Below are 19,944 nucleotides of genomic sequence, written 5' to 3' on the forward strand. Positions count from 1 at the left end.
TTTCCTGTCCTCCCCTCCAGCTGTCACTTTCTAATCTTTTTCTCACAGCTTTCCTGTCTCCTCCTCCCTTCTTGGCTTTTTTCACTTTTCATAAGCAGCTAGGGTTAACCTTTGTGTGGTGCAACTGCCCTAAATTGCCCCATATTTGTTTATACCAGTGATGTACAGCTGGCATGGGCAGGACTTGTTTTTTAAGTTCCTGTCTCGTCCCCTAGTTGGGCTCCATGGTGGGTGGCGTGCACCATGGCCAAAGAATGCATTTTTTATGGCTGCCCCTTTTCCACAGAATGATTGCCTTCACAAGAGAGTGCGGAACGAGGCAACTGACTTCTTTCAAAAAAAGAAGGTAAACTTTCCCAAGTACCGTGTAGTGCACAGTGAAGTAGAAGAAAACCCAGCAAGAACAATGTCCAGGTGACCTGCTACTAGAGCTGAAAGATATATCCCAGTACTCGAAACTTTCCAACATAGTGTCCATTGAGGGCATCTCAGTCAGTGTTAGTCACTGCACACCAATTTCTAAACACCGTCCACAGTTTATTTCCGAAACATTTCATCCACCTCATTGAGGAAGAGATGCTTGAGAGTCTTGGAGACCAGAATGTCACAAAATGTATATCGCATCAAAATAAGGAAGGATGACAAAGGGATACCCACAAAACATCTAGTTTTGACTTTCAATTCGAGCACACCCCCGGAGTCCATAGAAGCTCGCTATCTGAAGATAAATTTCCGACATTGTATTTCAAATCCGCGAAGATGTTTCAAATGCCAAAGGTACGATCATGGGTCACAAAGCTGCCGTGGCTGCGACACTTGCACAAAGTGCGCTTCAAAAGAACATGCTTCTGAAAACTGTAGAGTAGCAGCACTATGCTACGCAAACTGCAAAGGTGATCACCTCCCCTATTCAAGGTCATGTCCCTCATGGAAGAACGAGAAAGAGGTAACGATGAAGATGCGTTTAAGGAAGCTGACGGCTCTTTCACGCAAAGAATTTTTCACCTTCTCTGCAAAAACAAACTTCGCTGATGTGGTGCACAGGGGTGCTGCTCCATACAGCACTCCAGGAGCTGCCCAGGCCACTTTCACCGAGGCTATGGCAGGGAGCACCAGTCCAAGAGTCGGCCCCCCATGGGAGGCCTTAAACTCATACACCCACGGCTTCTCCGTGGTCCTCCAGAACCTCTGGCGAGGTGATGGATGTAACCCCTAGTCCTCCTGCTTTGCAGTGGCAGAACAGCTCTCTTGAGCGAAAGGAAGACAGAGCCCTGATTACAGGCCCAGAAAAAAAGTAAATCCCTTCCCTTCCATTCCCACCCAAAAACACAAACTTGACTTTTGTGGTTCAGTGGCACTGTAGAGAACTGCTTACAAATTAATGACATAACGTATTCTAGGGTTAATGTTGCCTGCAGACATGGCAGCAATTAAAGTACTAATTTCATTTTAGTAATTTGATTACTGCCATGTCTGCAGGCAACAAGTGCAGCCGCTAACTTGATAATGGTCAGTGTTTAATTTCGTACTGCTTCTACCTCTACGTCGCATTTTTCTTATACTAAAAGTTGCGACAGCGAAGGTTCGTGTGGCGGCTACGTGAAAATTCTTTTTGGACAATCTCGAGCTGTTCTTTCATCGAAACAACCTTCGATTTGCAAAAAAAAAAAAAAAGTTAATACTTGCGTGCACACCACTTAAGTGCCAATGACTCATTTCTTTGTCTCATTCATTAAATTTTTCTACCAGCAGCTGAACATCCATCACTACACCTGAACGCGCTTTACGGTGAGAAGCAAGCAGTACAACCCTTCTCTCCCAAAGCGTGCAGGCGCAGCACATGGTGCAACTTTCAGCACAAGGTTATCGCTTGCTTCGTGTTGTTGCTCAGCCTCGTTGCACCATCGTTAAACGGCAGCATAGATAGCAGCACCATAAATTACTTTTCTCTAATTTGTAATGTAATTAATTACTTTTCTGGACTGGTAATTTAATATTGTATTGAATTATTTTGCAGCAGTCATTTCATAGCAAGGGTAGTTAATTTAATTACTAGCAAATTTACTTTTGCTGAGTAATGAGTCCGTGCTCCTCCTTGTATTGGCCATGCTTTGGCCTCACTGTTTGCGGAGTTGAGCGTCTACAAAGCTAGAAAATCGTGCGGCCAGCAATAGGCGGCACTCCAGTGAAACGTTGTGTGCAGACAAGAGGCGATGTGCACGGGCATCAACACTGTCTTGGTGGAGAGTCTATTGGACTGCTACGCATCTCTCAGCACCGTGTACTGTCGCACACACACGCGCCTCAGGGCCACCAGAGCTCCATGACCGTGGAATGCCGTACTGCACCTTCCCACAGCCTCACTGCATATCGTATCGCACCTTCCCACAAATGCACTGCGAGCGCCTACGCCAGTACTTTTCTCTAGACCTTTTCATATATGTTTTCACGTCGCCGCACTGACAAGAAAAACAAAGTATGGTGGACACAAGAATGCACATTGGCAAAAAAACAGCAAAACAAAGCCTGGGGCTCTCTCCGTTGGTGTCCCACTACAGAAAACTTGCTTTCCTTTAAGAGGGCCAAGACGAGAGCGTGGTACATTCTAAGAAATGGAGAGAAATATGTGTCCTCAATAAACAGTTCAATACCCTCAAATAAAATGTGGGAAAAAGTCCTTAAATTCACTCATGACCATACTCCTTTCACACTTCCGTTGCTGACAACATCCGGTACACAAACATTGTTAAAAGAACAGGCCAATATATTTGGCGAGCATTTTACTCAAGTCTTAAGGCCTATGATACCACAAGGCCTATGACACCACAAGGAAGTTCGGTATACTCCATGACCTAGCAGACCTTGGTATCCGCAGAAGGATGCTGAACTGCTTGAACTACTTCCTGGCTAACCGCACATTCAGAGTCGTCGAGATATACGAGGCACGACTGCCAAAGCACGACACTTTTCATTGTAAAAATGAATTCCCTAGAAAAAACAATCCCCAAGTCCTAGATATATTCGGTTTATGTAGATAGCCTGCAAATAGCATGCATTTCCTCCAGCATATTTGCCTGTGAGAGACAAATACAAATGACACTAAATAAACTGGCTGCTTGGGAAGGCAGAAATGGATTCAAATTTTCTCCTCAAAAAACAGTAGCTGTTCTGTTTTCGAGGCCTACAGGTGAATCCTAATCTATACTTGAACCAAACTGTACTACCACCTAAACAGGAAAACAAATTTCTAGGCGTCCCTTTTGACAAGAAACTTACTTTTCTACCACGCACATTGACAACCTTAAAAAGAAAGCATCTCAAGCCCTCAATGTCCTAGAAGTGCCCTCATGAAAATGGTGGGGTTCTGATAGAACATGCCTTTTACAAATCTATTGCTCTCTGGTGTGCTCAAAGCTTGACTATGGGTGCGTGGTCCATGGTTCGGCAAGAGCATCCTACCTAACGCAATTAGACCCCTCTTCATAATCTTGGTCTAGACCTATCATCTGGAGCAAACAGAACATCGCCTGTAGCCAGCCTTTACGTTGAAACTAATGAGCCCGCTCTAGAGAATCGAAGAGTCGCACTCGCATGCACATAACTCTTGAAAAATCTTTTCTCTTCCGAAACATTTCTGCCATCCCATTGTTACCAAGTGCCCGTCCAAAAGATTGTTCAGCAACAAACCACACTTTATCAGGCCATTGTTACTGCACTTTGAAGATAAATGCGAATAGTTAGCAGTACTAGATGCCTTACCGAACATTTCACCAAGAAAGGACTATTTGCTGCCATGGTACACCTTTCCTGCAGTGTGTGACTTCACACTGACACATTTACACAAAAAGAAATTGACACAGGAACACATTCTACAAGAATTCTTCTTACTTCAAGAAAAATGAGTCCTACACTACAGTTTATACTGATGGCTCAAAAACAGAAATGCATATTGGAAGTGCAGTAATTCAAGGCAAAAGCAAAAAAATTATACGACTACCACAGTGTGCATCTGTTTTTGCTGCAGAATATTGTGCCATCTTCTGAAGAGCAAACAGTAAAAGAGAACATCAAAAACAGCATCATCTGCACTGATTTCTTGAGTATACTCAAAGCACTGCACTCTAGAAATCCTGCTGAACCCATGATAAGAAACATCATACATAACATTGTTAAAATCACAAAACAAAAGCATAACATTAAATTCTGCTGGGTCTCTAGCCATACAGGAATTGTGGGCAATGAGAAAGCAGATGCTTGCATACAAGCGCGATTTGGTCAAATACAACACATGAACATGCCACACAGGGATTGTTTGAAGCTAATGCAGAGTAAAGTCAGAAATAAGTGGCAGGCTGCATGGGAAGAGCAGGTAAACAACAGAGTGCATTCTGTAAAGCTCATTTTAGGAGAATTGAAATCATGTAGATATCAGGAATGTTTTACTGAACTTATATCAAACACACACGCTCCTTATACACAACTTCTTGCTAACTTAACAATACAAATCTCTTTGCGAAATGTGTGGTGATGAACTCGCTGTAAACCAAATTTTAATTTCCTGTTTTATACTTGAAGGACTGAGAAAAAAAAATATTTTACATCATTTTACAATGAATACATTCCTTCACAGGTACCTCATGTTACTTTTAGGTGATCAAAGCACGTGTTGATTTCTCACATGTTTTTAAATTCCGCAAGGAAGCTAGCATTTTAAACAAACTATAGGTATTAAAGGCTCCACCTTACCTACAAGACACTCTAACACTGTGTTTGGCGCATCATAACCTTAGCTGCTTTTGCACAATTAAACTCATTATAACTAACTCAAGCCTGTCTGAGTGGATTTTGTGACGATGGAGTGTTCTCGTGCAAGATAGTCATAGCTATGTAGGGAAGAAGTCTGGTTTGCTGAGTTGGTCTTTAATCAGCGATCGTAATGAGAGGTTGCTGTGGTGTTCGTGGCCACTGTTGAGAAATTCTGAAATGGGGAACAGACGGGGAAAACTTTGGTCTTACTCGAATCGGATGGCACCACACAGCGAAGATACAAGCAGCCCGTGTCGTGGCACAAGTGCCCGGACTTGTACGTGATGGTGGACGAATGATCTTGCAGGTGTAAAGCCTGACTACAAAGTCTGCCCTTGGCCCTTTTCTTTTTTTTCTTTTTTTTTAAGCGAAAAAAGCCATCAGAGCACGGTGGTTTGTCAAGACTGTGGAATGCTGACCGCAGGGAACTGTGAAAATTGGCAGTAGTTTGAGCAAGTGCCAAAACACTCACATTCAGTGATGTACTAGCAATTAATTTCACTCTGCAGCTGGCATGAGTAGTAAGTTTATAGCCCTGCTATTGTTTGGCTAAGACAGTACTAGCACCATCTGCGCAGGTGTGGGTGAGAACTTCAGTTGGGGCTGATGCGTGGGAGTTCTGCCTGGGAATTAAGGAGAAGCAGTTGCCAGTGGAAACCTTTTCAAATTGATTTTATTCCAGTAATGCACTTTTATTGTTTTTTCAGGTGCTATGAAGTGGCAGGCACCCCTTGGCTCATCAGGAAGGCAGGGCAGCTTGTGTTTTCTGAAATCCCAAGCTCTACTTATGAAGAGGTGGGCTTATACTTTTAGGAGATTGTCTTGCTCTGTTTCTCTTTTTTTTTTCTTGCAGCAATGCTTTAGCTCACTTCTTAGCCTTGCCTGTAGTAAAATTTTTGTCCATAGCCTGCCTGGAGAAAGTTCTGTAGTTCTAAAGATTTTTCATTGTCAGTAGTTCTTGTTGGTGTATTTGATGAAGCTTAGATGTGTTTTCATAAATACATGTTAGGCCTCCCAGTCCAATTGCAGCCTGTGATCTATTCTAACATCGTTTAATTCCTTGTACTCACTCAGCTTCCACTAGGTGAAGGATATCCCTTTTAGCAATGAAATGGCAAGAAATTCTTGCTGAAATAAGCAAACACTACTGTGACGAGCACTTGGTGGAAACATTCTCACATACAGAGTCGGATGCTGGCATAAAGCTGCATGAACCTTTGTGTCTCGATGACATTGATGGGGATGGATGAGCTGTTGACTGTGGGGATGTTTACTGACGGGTTTTGATGGGTCTGTCCCTACAGGCTTAACGAAAGCAGTGGCCTGAGTGACTGTACACGAGCTGTACACGAGTACATTCTGTTGAAGTAGACACTTGGGCGAATTTGTGACACTGACAAAACTGTGCAGGGACAAGGATGACAGACCGGATGCTCAAACTCTGCGCCCTGTATGTGGGTTTCTTGTTGTTCTTAATACTGTACTGCGTGCTTCATGAAAAACCTGCCGCAGTTTGGCTGGGTTCCTCTTTGTTTAAGGGGAGAACAGCATTTGACAGCTGAGCCCAAGGTTGTCAAAACACCAGCTGAGCATTTCTATGGAGAAGTGCAAAACCTTCTCTGTGCTGTGCGATCTGGGCACGTGAAAGAACCCCGGTGGTTGAAATTAACCCAGAGCCCTCCACTAAGGTGTCTCTCAGTGCCTACATGCAGACTTGGGACATTTGACCTTGCAGGCCACATATCTATCAAGTTTCTTGCTAAGCTTCCTACAGTCTATGATGCTATGTCAAAAGAGCTTGCAGACAAAAAGATCATTGCTGCTGCAAAGTTGAACAGCATGGCGGACTATAGTTGCATAGTGAGAACAGTATGGGCACAATGTGCAATTTTGTACTACCCTGCGACCAGAAAATAATAAAAAGGGGGGAGGAAGTACTATGGCATGTTTCAGAGAGTACATATTGATTTGCCATGGCAGTCGGCATTTGATTTGGCACACTGTAAACGCTAGGTCAGCATGTAGCTTTCTTTTTTCCTTGTTCAGTGGGGATTACTATGGTGTAGCATTTTGGTAAATTTGCATAAACGTGCTTGCGTTGGCACCTAGTTGAAAAATCTACCAATAAATGTGAGTTGTATTGGTAGACTGAGCCTGTGGTTCAACTAGTGATTTATTTTCTTCTGAAAAAATGGACATTACACCATATGTGCTTAACCCATATACCGTATAAACGCGTGTAAGGGCCGCACTTTTTTTTTTCCAGATTTGAGGGCGAAATTTTGGGGTGTGGCCCATACACGCGATTTGCGAAAAAAAATTTTTTTTAAAGTAGAATCACATCAATCAGAAAGTCGGCAGCATCAACGCCATTTTGGTTGCTTCCCATGTGTTCCCTATGGGAGGTGTGTGGAGCAATGCCATCCAAATCGTTTCGTTACGCGCTGGTAGGGTTTTACGCATGCACAGATCACTCACGCAAAAGGCGGATTTGCCTAGTATCCTACATTCTAGGATGGCTCAATTTGGTGGTCAGAATAATATTTCCTCCAATAAACGGACGATTCTGAATTCTGAAGTGAACAAATGTTTTATACTGAAAGATATTCGAATTTTTCAAATTTCTAAAGTTTCAGCATGTATGGGTTAAACTAAGAACAGTGGCGCAAATTGAGTTTTTTTTGTATAAAATATTTAAAAAAAAAGAATTGGGGGCGATCAATTAGGCTGACACGAAGGAAACGCAACGGCATTCTTTATTCACTTTCATTTCCACTTCCATTCTGTTCTAATTTTGATACCATTCTTATTCACTCGTCAATCTATTCCAATTGAGTTTCTATTCCCATTCCGATTTCTCATTAGTTTCCAGGAGCCTCATTTTTGCACAGATAGTTCTTCTGGAGGCTGTCTACATTGCACGCAGACCTGCTAGACCTGCTGTTGTCTGAGAAATGTTTTTTCTCTGTCGTTTCTTTTTTACTCTCCCCATTTAATCGTCTACACCGGTTGTGGTAACAAGCGCGCAAGCTTGCCACACTGATAGATCGCAGAGAGTCCTCGTACTACCACTACCAGTGCAGTGGCGCAGTGGTTAACCGATGCGCTGGGACGCAAGCGATCGTCTGAATGAAACTCGCGAAACCTGAACCGCACACGTTGGTAGGTGTGTCGATAATTGTTAGGCGCCCTCGTTAAGTAAAAAATAGTACGGCTGCATAGTTTTGTTTTCTGAGCTTGTCTGCTAGCCTGGAGTGGCGCTAGCCAGCTGGCAAGCCAGCCAAGTCTAGCTATGAACCTTTTCGGGTGCTCAGTGGTGTGTTGCTTTCTTTTTGTTTACTTTCAAAATGCCTCGTCATTCCGACTCACCTGCTTCCCTTCCATCTGCTTGGTTCTCTAGTCTTTCCAGTGCACCAAAATTGTGCTCTTGTCACGTGCAGTTCACAGTTTGTGCAGCGAAACATGCTGCCGCTTGTGAGGAGACTCCAAAGCTGTCTCATTGCACTGTGAAGGAGGCCACTGAGGCCCCTTCCATTTTTGAACAGTTCTGCTGCGATGCTTCCGACAGTGCACATGCAGCAAAGCATTTCACGGAACTATGCAAAAGTTATTGTTGCCGTCCTGCTTTCATTGTCCAGTTTTTCACTGAATAAATTTACTATAACACGGACAGCTTTTTTTTTTTTTTTGCAGCCTTTTAGGGGCCATTCGGTAATTTCACCTTCGGATAATGTGGTTGCTTTTTCTGGTCCTTAGAAGTTCGAATTAACGAGTTTACTGTAATTTTACACTTTGTATGCTGTCTAACGATGTTATGCTCTTTCTGTTCTGTTTTTACAGGCACTTAAACATTTCTTGAAAGCTGAAGAAAGTAAGCTTTTTAATTTTGTTTTGCACATTTTTTATCTTGTATAGTTAAATATATTAAGGGGCTTTTTTTTCATGAAGATTTAATGTCAAAACTACAGTGTTTCAGGAGCCTTTTGTTTCAATATGTATGCCAATTCTACAGATGTGCCAATGCAAGACATCTGTTTTGCTTCATAAATTGCTGGTCGAGAGAATTCTATGTCATTGAATAACAAATTATTTGTGTGTCTTGCTTAGGGAAGTTGGCTTGGCAAAGGCAGAGAGAAGTTCACAGTACGAGAATTGAGCCTCAAACGTTTCAATAAGATTGCCTCCGCGGTGGCTCGGCGGTTATGGCGCTCGGCTACTGACCCAATAGACGCGGGTTCAATACCGGCCGCGGCGGTCGAATTTTGATTGAGGCGAAATTCTAGAGGCCTGTGTACTGTGCGATGTCAGTGCACGCTAAAGAACCCTCGGTGGTCGAAATTTCCGGAGCCCTTCACTATGGTGTCCCTCACAGCCCGAGTAGCTTTGCGACGTTAAAACCCTAATAAACCAAACCAAGCCGTTTCGTTAAGATCATAAAAACCTTTAAAAGGCTTATGAAATTGTCAAAATTTTGTTCTGTTAGTATCGAAAGCTGCATTGAGCCAAACGGCCTCATGTGCCAAAAAGGCTATCAGCGTGGCACGAGTGGTGATCAGCAATAGGTCAGGTGGGAGTGTTGTTTTTGAAAATCGCTGTCCTGCTTGTCTTGTGTGTTATTTGATTATGGGTTTATCAAAAACAGCCAGTATCTGTGCCGGGAGATTAAACTGAATGTTTAGCATTGCCACAGTTCAGTGCAGTCAAATGTTGCTATTGCTCCTAACTTAATTCTGGCGTATAAACTTTGGATAAAGACCAGTGCGTCATTTGAAGTCTTCACTTGCATTGATAAGACTTTGCCTGCAATGATGTCATGCATGACATATTTTTTGCTGGTATAATGTTTCAGTGACATGAAATGGTAGCTTAATTTTGCACATTGTAGAGGCAGTAGCCACTTAAACACAGGGCATTGATGCAATCAAAGCTTCAGCAAATATCTACTTGTGTTGCGCTCACTATTTAGTTCTCTATTGATAGACAAAATAGACAAAACAAACAATTAACTTTCTATTTTTTTCTCAGTTTCTGCCCAGCTGTTAAATCATCTTTTTCTTCCCTCTGGAGCTTATTGGGCAGAAAGAACTGCGGCAGGTAACAATAATTTGGCAGCTAGTGGAGGGGTTTCCGAAGGGTTTTGCATGTAAGGTTAGTATAATTAGCCTACATTCAATTTCAGGTGGCATCTTTTATTCGTGCAGTGGTGATTAAGTGCATGTGTATGGGTTAAACAATGATGCACCACAGTGTAAATGCGAAGGCTGGAGTAGCAGCATACTAAACGTGACATCACCAACACATTTTTTGCTCTCATTGGCAATAATAATGCTCATCCGAGTATGCATTTATTTTCAGTGTGTGTTATGTGCACAGTGAGAGGGATGCTTCATTCACTTTTGCGTGTGATCTGCTACAGTAGAATCTCGATTATACTGCCGCAAATCGTTGCAGTGTTTGTTTATTCTTCAAAGCCGCTGATTCTACGTTGCTCCAGAATGTTCTAGTAACTTTGCACGCTTTATCTTGAAAGTTCGCTATCAGCTTTAAATTGAGCACGGGCGACAGCGGCCAGCATTCTGTTCGCCGACCGCCGAGCACGCTTGTTGCTACGCCGCCGCTGAGTGATTCAGTCCATTCTGTGCTCAAGTCAGCCCAAATAAAGAGTTTTGTTTAGGCACCATTTTCGCAGCCTTTCTGCTCTCTGGACTGCAGACACCATTTCGTGACATCTGGTGGAGGTGCGGTAGCCTTCTAAGTTCCGGACGCCCCCTTCAAGTCGTGACGCCAGCCCTCTGCGCATCGCACCGGAGGGCAAGCCAGCAGTTAACCGAGTCAGTGTATGTCTTCAGGGACAGAAGCCTGAGTTCGGGACCCTGCTGGACCGCACCCGACAACAAAAAGACGCTGCTACGAGCACCACAACCTCGTCAAAGATGTCGACACCAATCATACTGCAACAGCCGCAGGTGCTGCCAATTTTCAGTGGATCCGTAGGCAAAGATCGCGAATAACGGTTGGACCAATTTGAGCGCGTGGCATCATTCAACAAGTGGGATGATGGACACGTATTTTTCTCACTGGGGGGCTCAGCACGTACGTGGTAGGAAAACCACAAGTCGTCCCTAACGACATGGGAGCTATTCAAGAAGGAACTTTTGAAGGTATTCACCGGTTTCGTGAGGAAAGAAAAGGCCGAACAACTCCTTGAGCCCAGAATCCAGCTTCCAAACGAGCCCGTTCGCGGTTACGTTGAAGAGGTGAAGCGCCTCTCGCCGCGTCGACCCCGAGATGACCGAGGAAAAGAAAGTTCAGTTTTTTTGCCAGGCTTGTCTGCCAGCCGCCAAAAACAGTCTATGAATTCATTCAAGAAGCCTGCATGATCGAAAAGACCCGCGACATCCGGGCTTGGCAGTATAACCGCCCTTCTGTCTTTACAATCCGTCTGGACGCAACGACCACCACCGGCAACAACTTGCAGGAAGTTATCCATGAAATAGTCCACTCCTCCCCACAGCCCTAAGAAGAGACTCTCATGGATGTGGTACGGAAAGAAGTGCAACAGGAACTTAGCACCCCGACGGCCACAGAACCCCAAGCCATGACCTACGCCGCTGCACTAAGGACTCTCCAGCCCCAACGACAACCCCTGCATCCTGTCTGACCTGAACAACTTGTTCCCGAACGCCACTTCCCTGCCCCCGCCCGCCCAGCCTACGATCGACGCTCAAGCCGCAGGAAATGCGAAGCCTGGAGAACTTCCGACATCCGGCCGTTGTGCTTCCATTTCGGCGAGGCCGGCCATATTCCTCGTCACTGCGCATACTGAGGTATCGGTCTTCGAGGATTTGCCGTAGACGCGCCGTGACCACGCTTCGGCCAACGTCTGCAGGAAATCAACGAGTACCTGTATCGAGAGGAGTACACGCCGAACCGCCTTTTGCACTCACCATCACTGTCAACCTTGCGCTTTGCGTCGCCATGCTGCAGCTATGTAGCCGTGGTACGAGGAAGGTTCCCCAGCCCTCGTAGGGGAAACTAAAGACAGCAATCTCTGGAGGTGAGGTTGCTCCTGAGCGAAACACCGGAGATCCTCCGATGACCATGCCGCACGAAGACGCCGCCCCCGACATGCCGATGCCACATACAGTGACAACCTCAATCACGACGCAAACCGCCTTCAAAACGACGCCACTACGACAAAAGCTTCGACGACACGTTCTACCGACTACTCACATACCCGATGAAGCCGTGACCTGACGCCGTGCAATGCAAGAGCCAGGACGTCCGACTTAGAAGTAGTTATTGACGGCCGGAAAGTCACCGCTCCAGGTGACACAGGAGCCGATTACTCGGTGATGAATGAACATTCGCTGCGCAGCTGAGGAAAGTCACTACCGCTTGGGATGGCCCACAAATTCGCACCACAGGGGGCCACCTCATTACGCCATCAGGACGATGCACAGCGCGAGTGACAGTCAAAGCACATACCTATCCTGAGACCTTCATTGTGCTACGGCAATGTTCCCACGAAGTGATCTTGGGCATGGATTTCCTTAGTGAGCATCAGGTGATCATGACCTGCGATCCAAGCTGATCATGCTTTCGATCTGCAAGGCCATCCCTTCGACGCGAACTCTGGAAAATCACGTTACCCTGAGTCTCCCATCCGCAGAAGATTCGCCTGACCAAAAGAACTCGACCACTTTCGACATCAACCCAGCCCTGCCCCGGAAAAAACAAGACCAGATCCGCAATCTGCTTCGAAGCTACAGCGATTGTTTTTCGTCATCGCCAAAAGTCCAACAAATGCCAATCGCCAAGCGTCACATTATAACCGACTAGCACGCCCGACCTCTCCGTCAAAGCCACTACCGTGTGTCGCCGCGAGAACGACAAGCCATCCGGGATCAAGTCGAAGAAATGCTTCGCGACGATGTCATCCAGCCTTCAAACAGCCCATGCGGGGCACCGGTTGTTCTAGTGAGAAAGAAAGACTACTCACTTCGATTCTGCGTTGATTATTGCCACTTGAACAACGTAACAAAGAAGGACGTGTGCCCCCTCCCCCGCATCGACGCGAGGACTGTCTTCCTTCTGTGTGCAGAATGAGGTCCTTGTGAAGAACTTTGCAGCGAGCAAAGCAGCCTACCTCCTTGTTGTACCTGCTTGTCTCCGCGAAGTTCTACACACTTCACACGACGAGCCGACAGCTGGACATCTCGGGTTTACTCGCACCCTCCGACGCATTCAAGACAAGTACTACTGGCCCCGACTGTCTGCCGATGTCGCACATTATGTGAAAACCTGCCGAGATTGTCAGCGACGAAAGACCCCTCCCACACGACCAGCAGGATTTCTGAACCCCATTGAACCCCCCTCAAGGCCCTCCCAGCAGATCGGCAGGGACTTGCTTGGCCCTTTCCCAAAGTCAAGTGGATCATCATAGCGACAGACTACCTGAACCGCTACGCCAAGGCAAAAGCCCTACCGAACGGAACAACAGCAGAAGTCGCCAAATTTTTCGTGGAATGCATTTTTCTTCAACACGGCGCCCCCGATGTGCTCATCACGGACAGAGGAACAGCATTTACGGTGGAACTAACTCAAATCATCCTGCGTTATAGCCAAACCAGCCACCGTAGAACAACTGCATACCATCCGCAGACCAGCGGACTGACTGAGCGCCTGAACAAAACTATCGCCGATATGATCGCCATGTATGTTGATGCCGAACACAAGACCTGGGACGTCATCCTGCCTTATGTCATCTTGGCCTACAACACCGCACTGCAGGAGACCACCCAGATGACGCCTTTTAGGCTCGTCCATGGCAGGGAGGCAACGACCACGCTATACACCATGCTGCCTAAGGTTACCGAAGAAGAGAACGTCAACTTCGCCGCCTACCTTCAACGCGCAGAAGAAGCCCGAAGACTTGCCCAATTACGGATCAAAGACCAGCAGCGGACCGACACCAGACACTACAACCTACAAAGACGCAACGCAAAATACAAGCCAGGAGACCAAGTCTGGGTTTGGACGTCCATTCTCCACCGCTATTTCGGCCCATACAAGGTTCTTCGTCGGCTGGTGAACTGGATTATGAAGTCATCCCTGATGCAATGACTGCATCCCAGCGACGCCGTGTACGACCAGAAGTTGTCCATGTTGTCCGTCTAAAGCCATAATATGCGCGCTAAAGGACACTGTTTCCACACTCTGTTTACTTTTGCACAATCCATTTTTTTTTGTTGCTAGTCGCCTTATTTGTTTTCATCCATCAGGTCGATGCGGTTCCGAGTGGCGGTGCTGCCGCGATTGGAACAGCGGCCCTTCCATCAACTATCAACGTTCCTTTGAGAGCCGAGTGCATGGTCGAAAGTAAAAAAAAAAAAAAAAAAACTTAGACAACGCATATTAAGAGTAGAACGTGAATGCGTTATTGGGCTGCTGCCGCTTATCAGCAAACGCAATCTGTGGCCACGTGTGGGGCATGAGCTGGTGCTGGTGTGCTGCTTATCGACAGCCACCATGGGCTGCTTCACGCGGGGTGGGGATGCCAGTTCTGGGGTTGACATAGCAGCTGCTTAAGGCCAGCACCAAGAGCGATGCGACGGAGCCACACAGCAAAAATGCAACCACAATGTGGCATGACTGATATCTCATTTGTCTCGCCTTTATTTATGGTGCGATGCTTTGGTTTCGATTTTAAGAAAAATAGGTCGACTTACGTTGTGTTGCCATGAGCAGCGGCAATGAGTTGACGCGGTTTTAGCCCGTGTAGTGCCTCAGAGGTGGGAACTAAAGACACTCACACTGACAGAAAACCTTGTGCGCATGTAGTTATTTCCTTTGGTTTTGCTGCGCCATGCCATGAGAGGCTTTGACAGGCTGGCCACTCTGCAGTGCCAGGGTAGTGTTGTCTGGTGCATAATCATATTATCATATTATATCTTCACATTATCATTGATAAAGGCTCAATAGCTGACTGCATATTTCTTGATTTCAAGAAAGCTTTTGAAAAAGTTTGTCATCAACTCCTCCTCTTCAAACTAGCCAAACTAAACTTTGAACCTAACATTCTACTTTGGCTTGAACAATTTCTTTTAAACCATTCCCAGTTTGTATCGTCTAACAATCGCAACTCCTCATTATGTTCCGTTGGCTCTGGTGTGCCTCAGGGCTCTGCGTTAGGTCCTTTGTTGTTCCTAATACAGTAAAAGCTCGTTAATTCGAACTTCACGGGACCGGGAAAAAAGTTCGAATTATCCGATGTTCGAATTATCGATTGGCCTCGAAAAAACTGACAAGAACCATTTATTTGCATTAGGTATATGTACCGTATTTAGGGCGACCCACATGGAGTGAACTTGCGCTGCGGATTCGAGCGGCGCGGCGGAACGCCGAAAACGTGCGGCTGCCGCCAGGATTTAGAAACGGCGTGATTCCATATGCTTAGTAAAATGCTGAAAAGAAAATCTGTGCATTTACAATTAAGCTATTATTTATTCAATGACGACAAAGAGGCCAAATTATTCTTTGTGACCCCGTTCTGAACAAAAATAGTTAACCTGTTTGTACCTCTCACGCTTCCTGACATCTACAGATGCGTAGTAAATCCAGAAGCATTCTGAAAATCTGGCGCGTTTCATCACTAAAATTTTGTGCTGTGGGCATCTTCAGACAAAGCGAAAGCTTTGTGCGACTTTTGTTTGCCGTGAACATGAGGCACAGTATAGCGGCAACGACAAGTTCGTGGTGAAGTGAGGGGCCGCTTTGGCAGGCGCGGCCATGTTATAGAAGCGGGCGGAAGTCAGACGCTGTCGCGCCCTGATTAGTCCACGGTGAGAGCCCACGTTGGCCGCTTCCGGCCAGCGGCTTTCCGCCGGGCTACAGTGTTCTATAAGGTTCTAGAACACTATAGCCGAGCGATGCTAAAAGCCGGCGTCATGATCGCGGCTGACCGCGTGCTTCCGCTGGCGACTGTTGGGTGGAAGGATAGACGACACTCGCAAAGAAAAAAAAGTTTTTCAGACGGAATTTTTAGCGCCCGTCCGAAGTCATAGCCTTTCACGGGCGTTGGCTGGGACCGCGCGGACAGTACTTATCCGCATTTCTGAATTAATAGGGCTCGAATTAATGAGTATTAAGTTGCGAGTTTTTGAGGCTGCTCGGAAATGAGAGTACGCAGCCGCCAACGCGTACCCTCCGGCGCCGCCAGCCGCCGCACCGGTGATGGCGCCATTTAGGCTGTACCCACTCTTCCATGGTTTTATCTGGTTCCATCGTCTATCCCCGTTTAGGACGTGCACAGCCTCTAACTATGCGGAGGTGCTTTTTTTTTTTTTGGCCACGTGCTGTGTGCCAAGTCGCTCAGACGCGGCAGCGCGTAGTTCAAATTATCCGTAGCGGAACAGACTCGCTTTCGAATTAGCGGGATTTTTTATACACAGATTTTTATGGAGCTTGGCCGGACCAAGTAGTGTAGTTCGAATTATCCGAAAATTCGAAATATCGAGGTTCGAATTAACGAGCTTTCACTGTATACATTAATGACCTACCTGACTGTGTATCTTCTAACATTAATTTATTTGCTGATGATTGTGTTGTCTTTCGGGAAATTAACAGTTCAGACGATACTAATGCCTTGCAACATGATATGAATGCTATTACTAATTGGTTTGACTTGTGGAAAATGGACCTTAATACATCTGAATGTAAAGCCTTACATGTCTGTAGAAATTCCTGCAGTCCTAGAGGCTATTACCTAAATAACAGTGCGCTCGAATCCGTCACTTCCTATCGTTATCTTGGCATCGAAATCTCTTCTGATCTAATCACATACTTGGTTATCTTCGCCGTAATTTTTCTGCTGCCCCCAGCTCAATTAAAGTCCTCCTGTACAAGACACTAATCCGTAGCAAACTAGAATACGCTGCATCCATTTGGGACCCTAGCTGTGATAACCTAGCCTATGCCCTGGAGCTTGTCCAGAATAACGTCGTTTGTTTCATTCTGCATAATTACCATTGTACTGCTAGCATATCATCAGTGAAACACATGTTAAACCTTCCTTCATTAGCTTCTCGTCGGGAAATTTTCTCGCATTTGCTTATTCCATAAAATTTTTCATATTTGTGCCAAGATTAGTAGCGACTCATCCCTTCGCCTTCGTACATCTCATCTCGTCTGGACCACGCACACAAGGTTGGAATTGCACCACTCAGGGCGAAAACATGCAGCAACTTTTTCATTCCTCGAACATCCAAAGACTGGAACCACCTTTTCGGATCGATTGCCAGCATTGTAGACATTACTCATTTTAGAACCGTATTAGCCACTATTTTATATGTCAGTCGTTAATTTGTCTGCTTCATGTTATCTTTTCTGTATTGTATTTATCTCATTCAACCACTCCCCTCTGTAATGCCCCAGGCCTTGACGGTGAAATAAATAAATAAATAAATAAATTAAAGTTTGCGGGATGCATGTTTGGGGCAAAAATTTTTTTTTCTCTGCGGTTGGGCAGAGCAGGTCAGTTGTACACATTGAACCATGCAGTGCACCATCCAGTGCAGCATGCAGTGAACCATGCAGTGAACACCAACTAACGAGGCAACATAGAAATCACTTTAAGGCGAAAGCCTTTCTTGGCTTATGAGTGGCTTAGACGGAAGTTGTAGGCGGAAGTTGTAGGAGGAAGTTGTAGGCGGGAGCTGTAAGTGGGAGCTGTATTTGGCAGTCATAAGTTGTGTGCTAAACAAAACAAAAATGTAGAAGTTGATTAAGCAAGTTTTTTTTTCTGATATTTCTTTAGGATTCTTAAATTTGTCAAACTTGACGGTGTTATCTCCAGCTTTAAATTCGATTGTTTTTTAATACAATTTTTAATCCTGAACTTGTAACCTTACAACAATGCCCTGCTTTTGAGTCACAAGTCTTTCAATCTTTTGTTACTAACTTCTACCTTAGGTTCGTTCACTTTGCCTTTGTTATCTCCAAGTCCTAGGGCCTCAGGGAGATTGAGCCTACATTGACATCTGGATGGATACTGCTGCATCCTAGAATAAAATTCTCAGTTGTTTCTACAGATTTACTGCCCACTAAAAATGTCATCTTCCTGGAGATGCCCTGATCTAGCTTCAAAGACTAGGGCGCTGCCTATTGAATTATCATAGAACGATTCCTTCCCAATTTGCCTTTTCGCTTTTCTGTATGGGTTTACAGTCTGCTTCTTTTCCGTTGAATTAACCCAGTTTTTGCCTTCTGCATTTCTTACCTGTCGTGTAAACCTACTTATTTCTCCATCCATGTTTCCTGCATATTTACTGGTTAGTTTCCTAGTTCTTTTCCGCCACTGTGAGTAAACACTCTTTCTGTATAAGTATTTCAATATCTCTCAGCTGTTATTGTCCAGTTTCCTTAAGCATTCTTGACATATTTTACTCTGAGCTTCTCATGCTTCGAATGTTGCCCAGCCCATGCCCCCCCTGTACTGCCACATTTGTGGTTTCGCCTTGGGCACCTAGTGCAAGTCTTCCAAACGATTTCAGATCTATTTCTAGTCCCGACTGAACTTTGGCCCTTAAGCACTGAACTGCATTCCCAAAAGTGAGCCCTGACACCATTATTCCTTTCCAAATGCCTCTCTATACTTCATACCTCTTGTACCCTTGTTGTACCCTTGCAGTGCCCTATGCTTCATTATCGTGGCATCTCTTCACCTTTTTGCCCTGACAGTCTGTTCGTGCTTCTCCACATATATCTAACATGTTCCGTACACCCGACCTGTCACAAGTCCGTTGTTGCCTCGCTTGTCCGCCGATCGGAGAACCTCTGCTCTACGCTGGAAAAGAAAAAGACAGATCTGGACACCGTTCGCTGTGACCTGATGGCTTTGGGCTATCCCAGTTCTTTTATACGAAAATCCGAGAATCGCCTAGCTCACCCGCCGCCACAGCAACCCCAGCGAGAGAAGAAGAAAAGGATTCCGATACCCTACGTCCCCGGAGTAAGTGAAAATTTATCCCGCATATTCCGGTCGTACGAAGTCGACGTCGCACATGTACCCACGCAGAAGCTGCGACACGCGTTGGTTACAGTGAAAGACAAGATAAAGAAGGAGAAGTTCCCGGGCATCGTGTATAGGGTTCCCTGCGCTGATTGTGAGCATGTCTATATCGGTGAAACAGGTGATTTTCGGAAAAGATTGCAGCAGCACCAAAATGATGTCAAGAACAAGCGCGTGGCAACAAACGCACTGGCTGATCATGCTATCTCCGAGGGCCATGACATCGACTGGGATGGCACGGAGATAATCGGAAAAGAAAAGAGCAAGACGTCAAGGCTTTACTTAGAATCTTTTTTATATTCAGACGACGGCAAACACGCTTAATCGCAACGAAGGGAATCTACCCCCGATATACTCCCGCTGCTTGCGTCATACCATGAAACCTATATAATATAACTTCACCCCTGTCTTTCTTTCATTGTGAACAAGGCCCCCGTAAGCCGGGGCCAAAACGTCGTCTTTTTTAACGATTGGTCGGCGCTTGAAGATTTTCCGCCACTGAGACGTAGAGACCAGTGCGTGCTTTAGTGGCACATGGAATGCTAGCGTGTACTCTCTTCGAACCCTCCCAACCCCCCCCCACCCCCCCACCCGCTGCTGATAGTCGTTTTTGCAGTGCATGTTTGGCGTGAAGCAAGCGCTTTTCTCCCCCTCGCCTGTGCTAACCTCCTGCTCACCTTCTCGTTTTGGCTTGATCTGCGTGCTCACCCGCGCTTCAGTGCTCCAACTGTGACGCGTGAGCCCTCAGTGTCGTCCCATGTTCATGTTGGCACCGCTCACTGTTCTGCTGCACCAGTGCCCTTGGTGTGCATCTTGTTTAGCTGTGTCTGCAGAGCTACTTGTGTCCGTTAGGAGATGGCCTTCCATAAACAGCTTTCGCTGTAAACCTTACTGGTTTTATTTATTTACAAATACTGCTGTCTCGTATGTGAGCTATAGCAGGAGTGGATACAGATTCCAGTACAGAATATTATATAACTATAGAATAACTATAGAATTATCCAAAACAGATTAACAGATCATATTATTAGCCATCACCATAGCGAACTCTTCAGGTGGCAATGAGC

General features: G+C 45.6%; 1 protein-coding gene across 2 annotated transcripts in view; it reads left to right on the forward strand.

Annotated features, from left to right (window-relative positions):
- The window catches only part of LOC144113910 (regulator of microtubule dynamics protein 1-like), a 60,518-nt gene that overhangs the window by 26,461 nt on the left and 14,113 nt on the right, over nucleotides 1–19,944 (forward strand). The window contains exons 5-6 of one of the 2 annotated variants that reach the window (XM_077647296.1): nucleotides 5,514–5,601; nucleotides 8,647–8,677. In XM_077647296.1, the coding sequence (XP_077503422.1) occupies nucleotides 5,514–5,601; nucleotides 8,647–8,677 (119 nt within the window). The remainder of the gene's footprint in view (nucleotides 1–5,513; nucleotides 5,602–8,646; nucleotides 8,678–19,944) is intronic. The other variant, XR_013310909.1, reaches the window with a different exon arrangement.

This window comes from Amblyomma americanum, chromosome 1 (assembly GCF_052857255.1).
Source record: "Amblyomma americanum isolate KBUSLIRL-KWMA chromosome 1, ASM5285725v1, whole genome shotgun sequence".
NCBI classification, from domain to species: domain Eukaryota; kingdom Metazoa; phylum Arthropoda; class Arachnida; order Ixodida; family Ixodidae; genus Amblyomma; species Amblyomma americanum.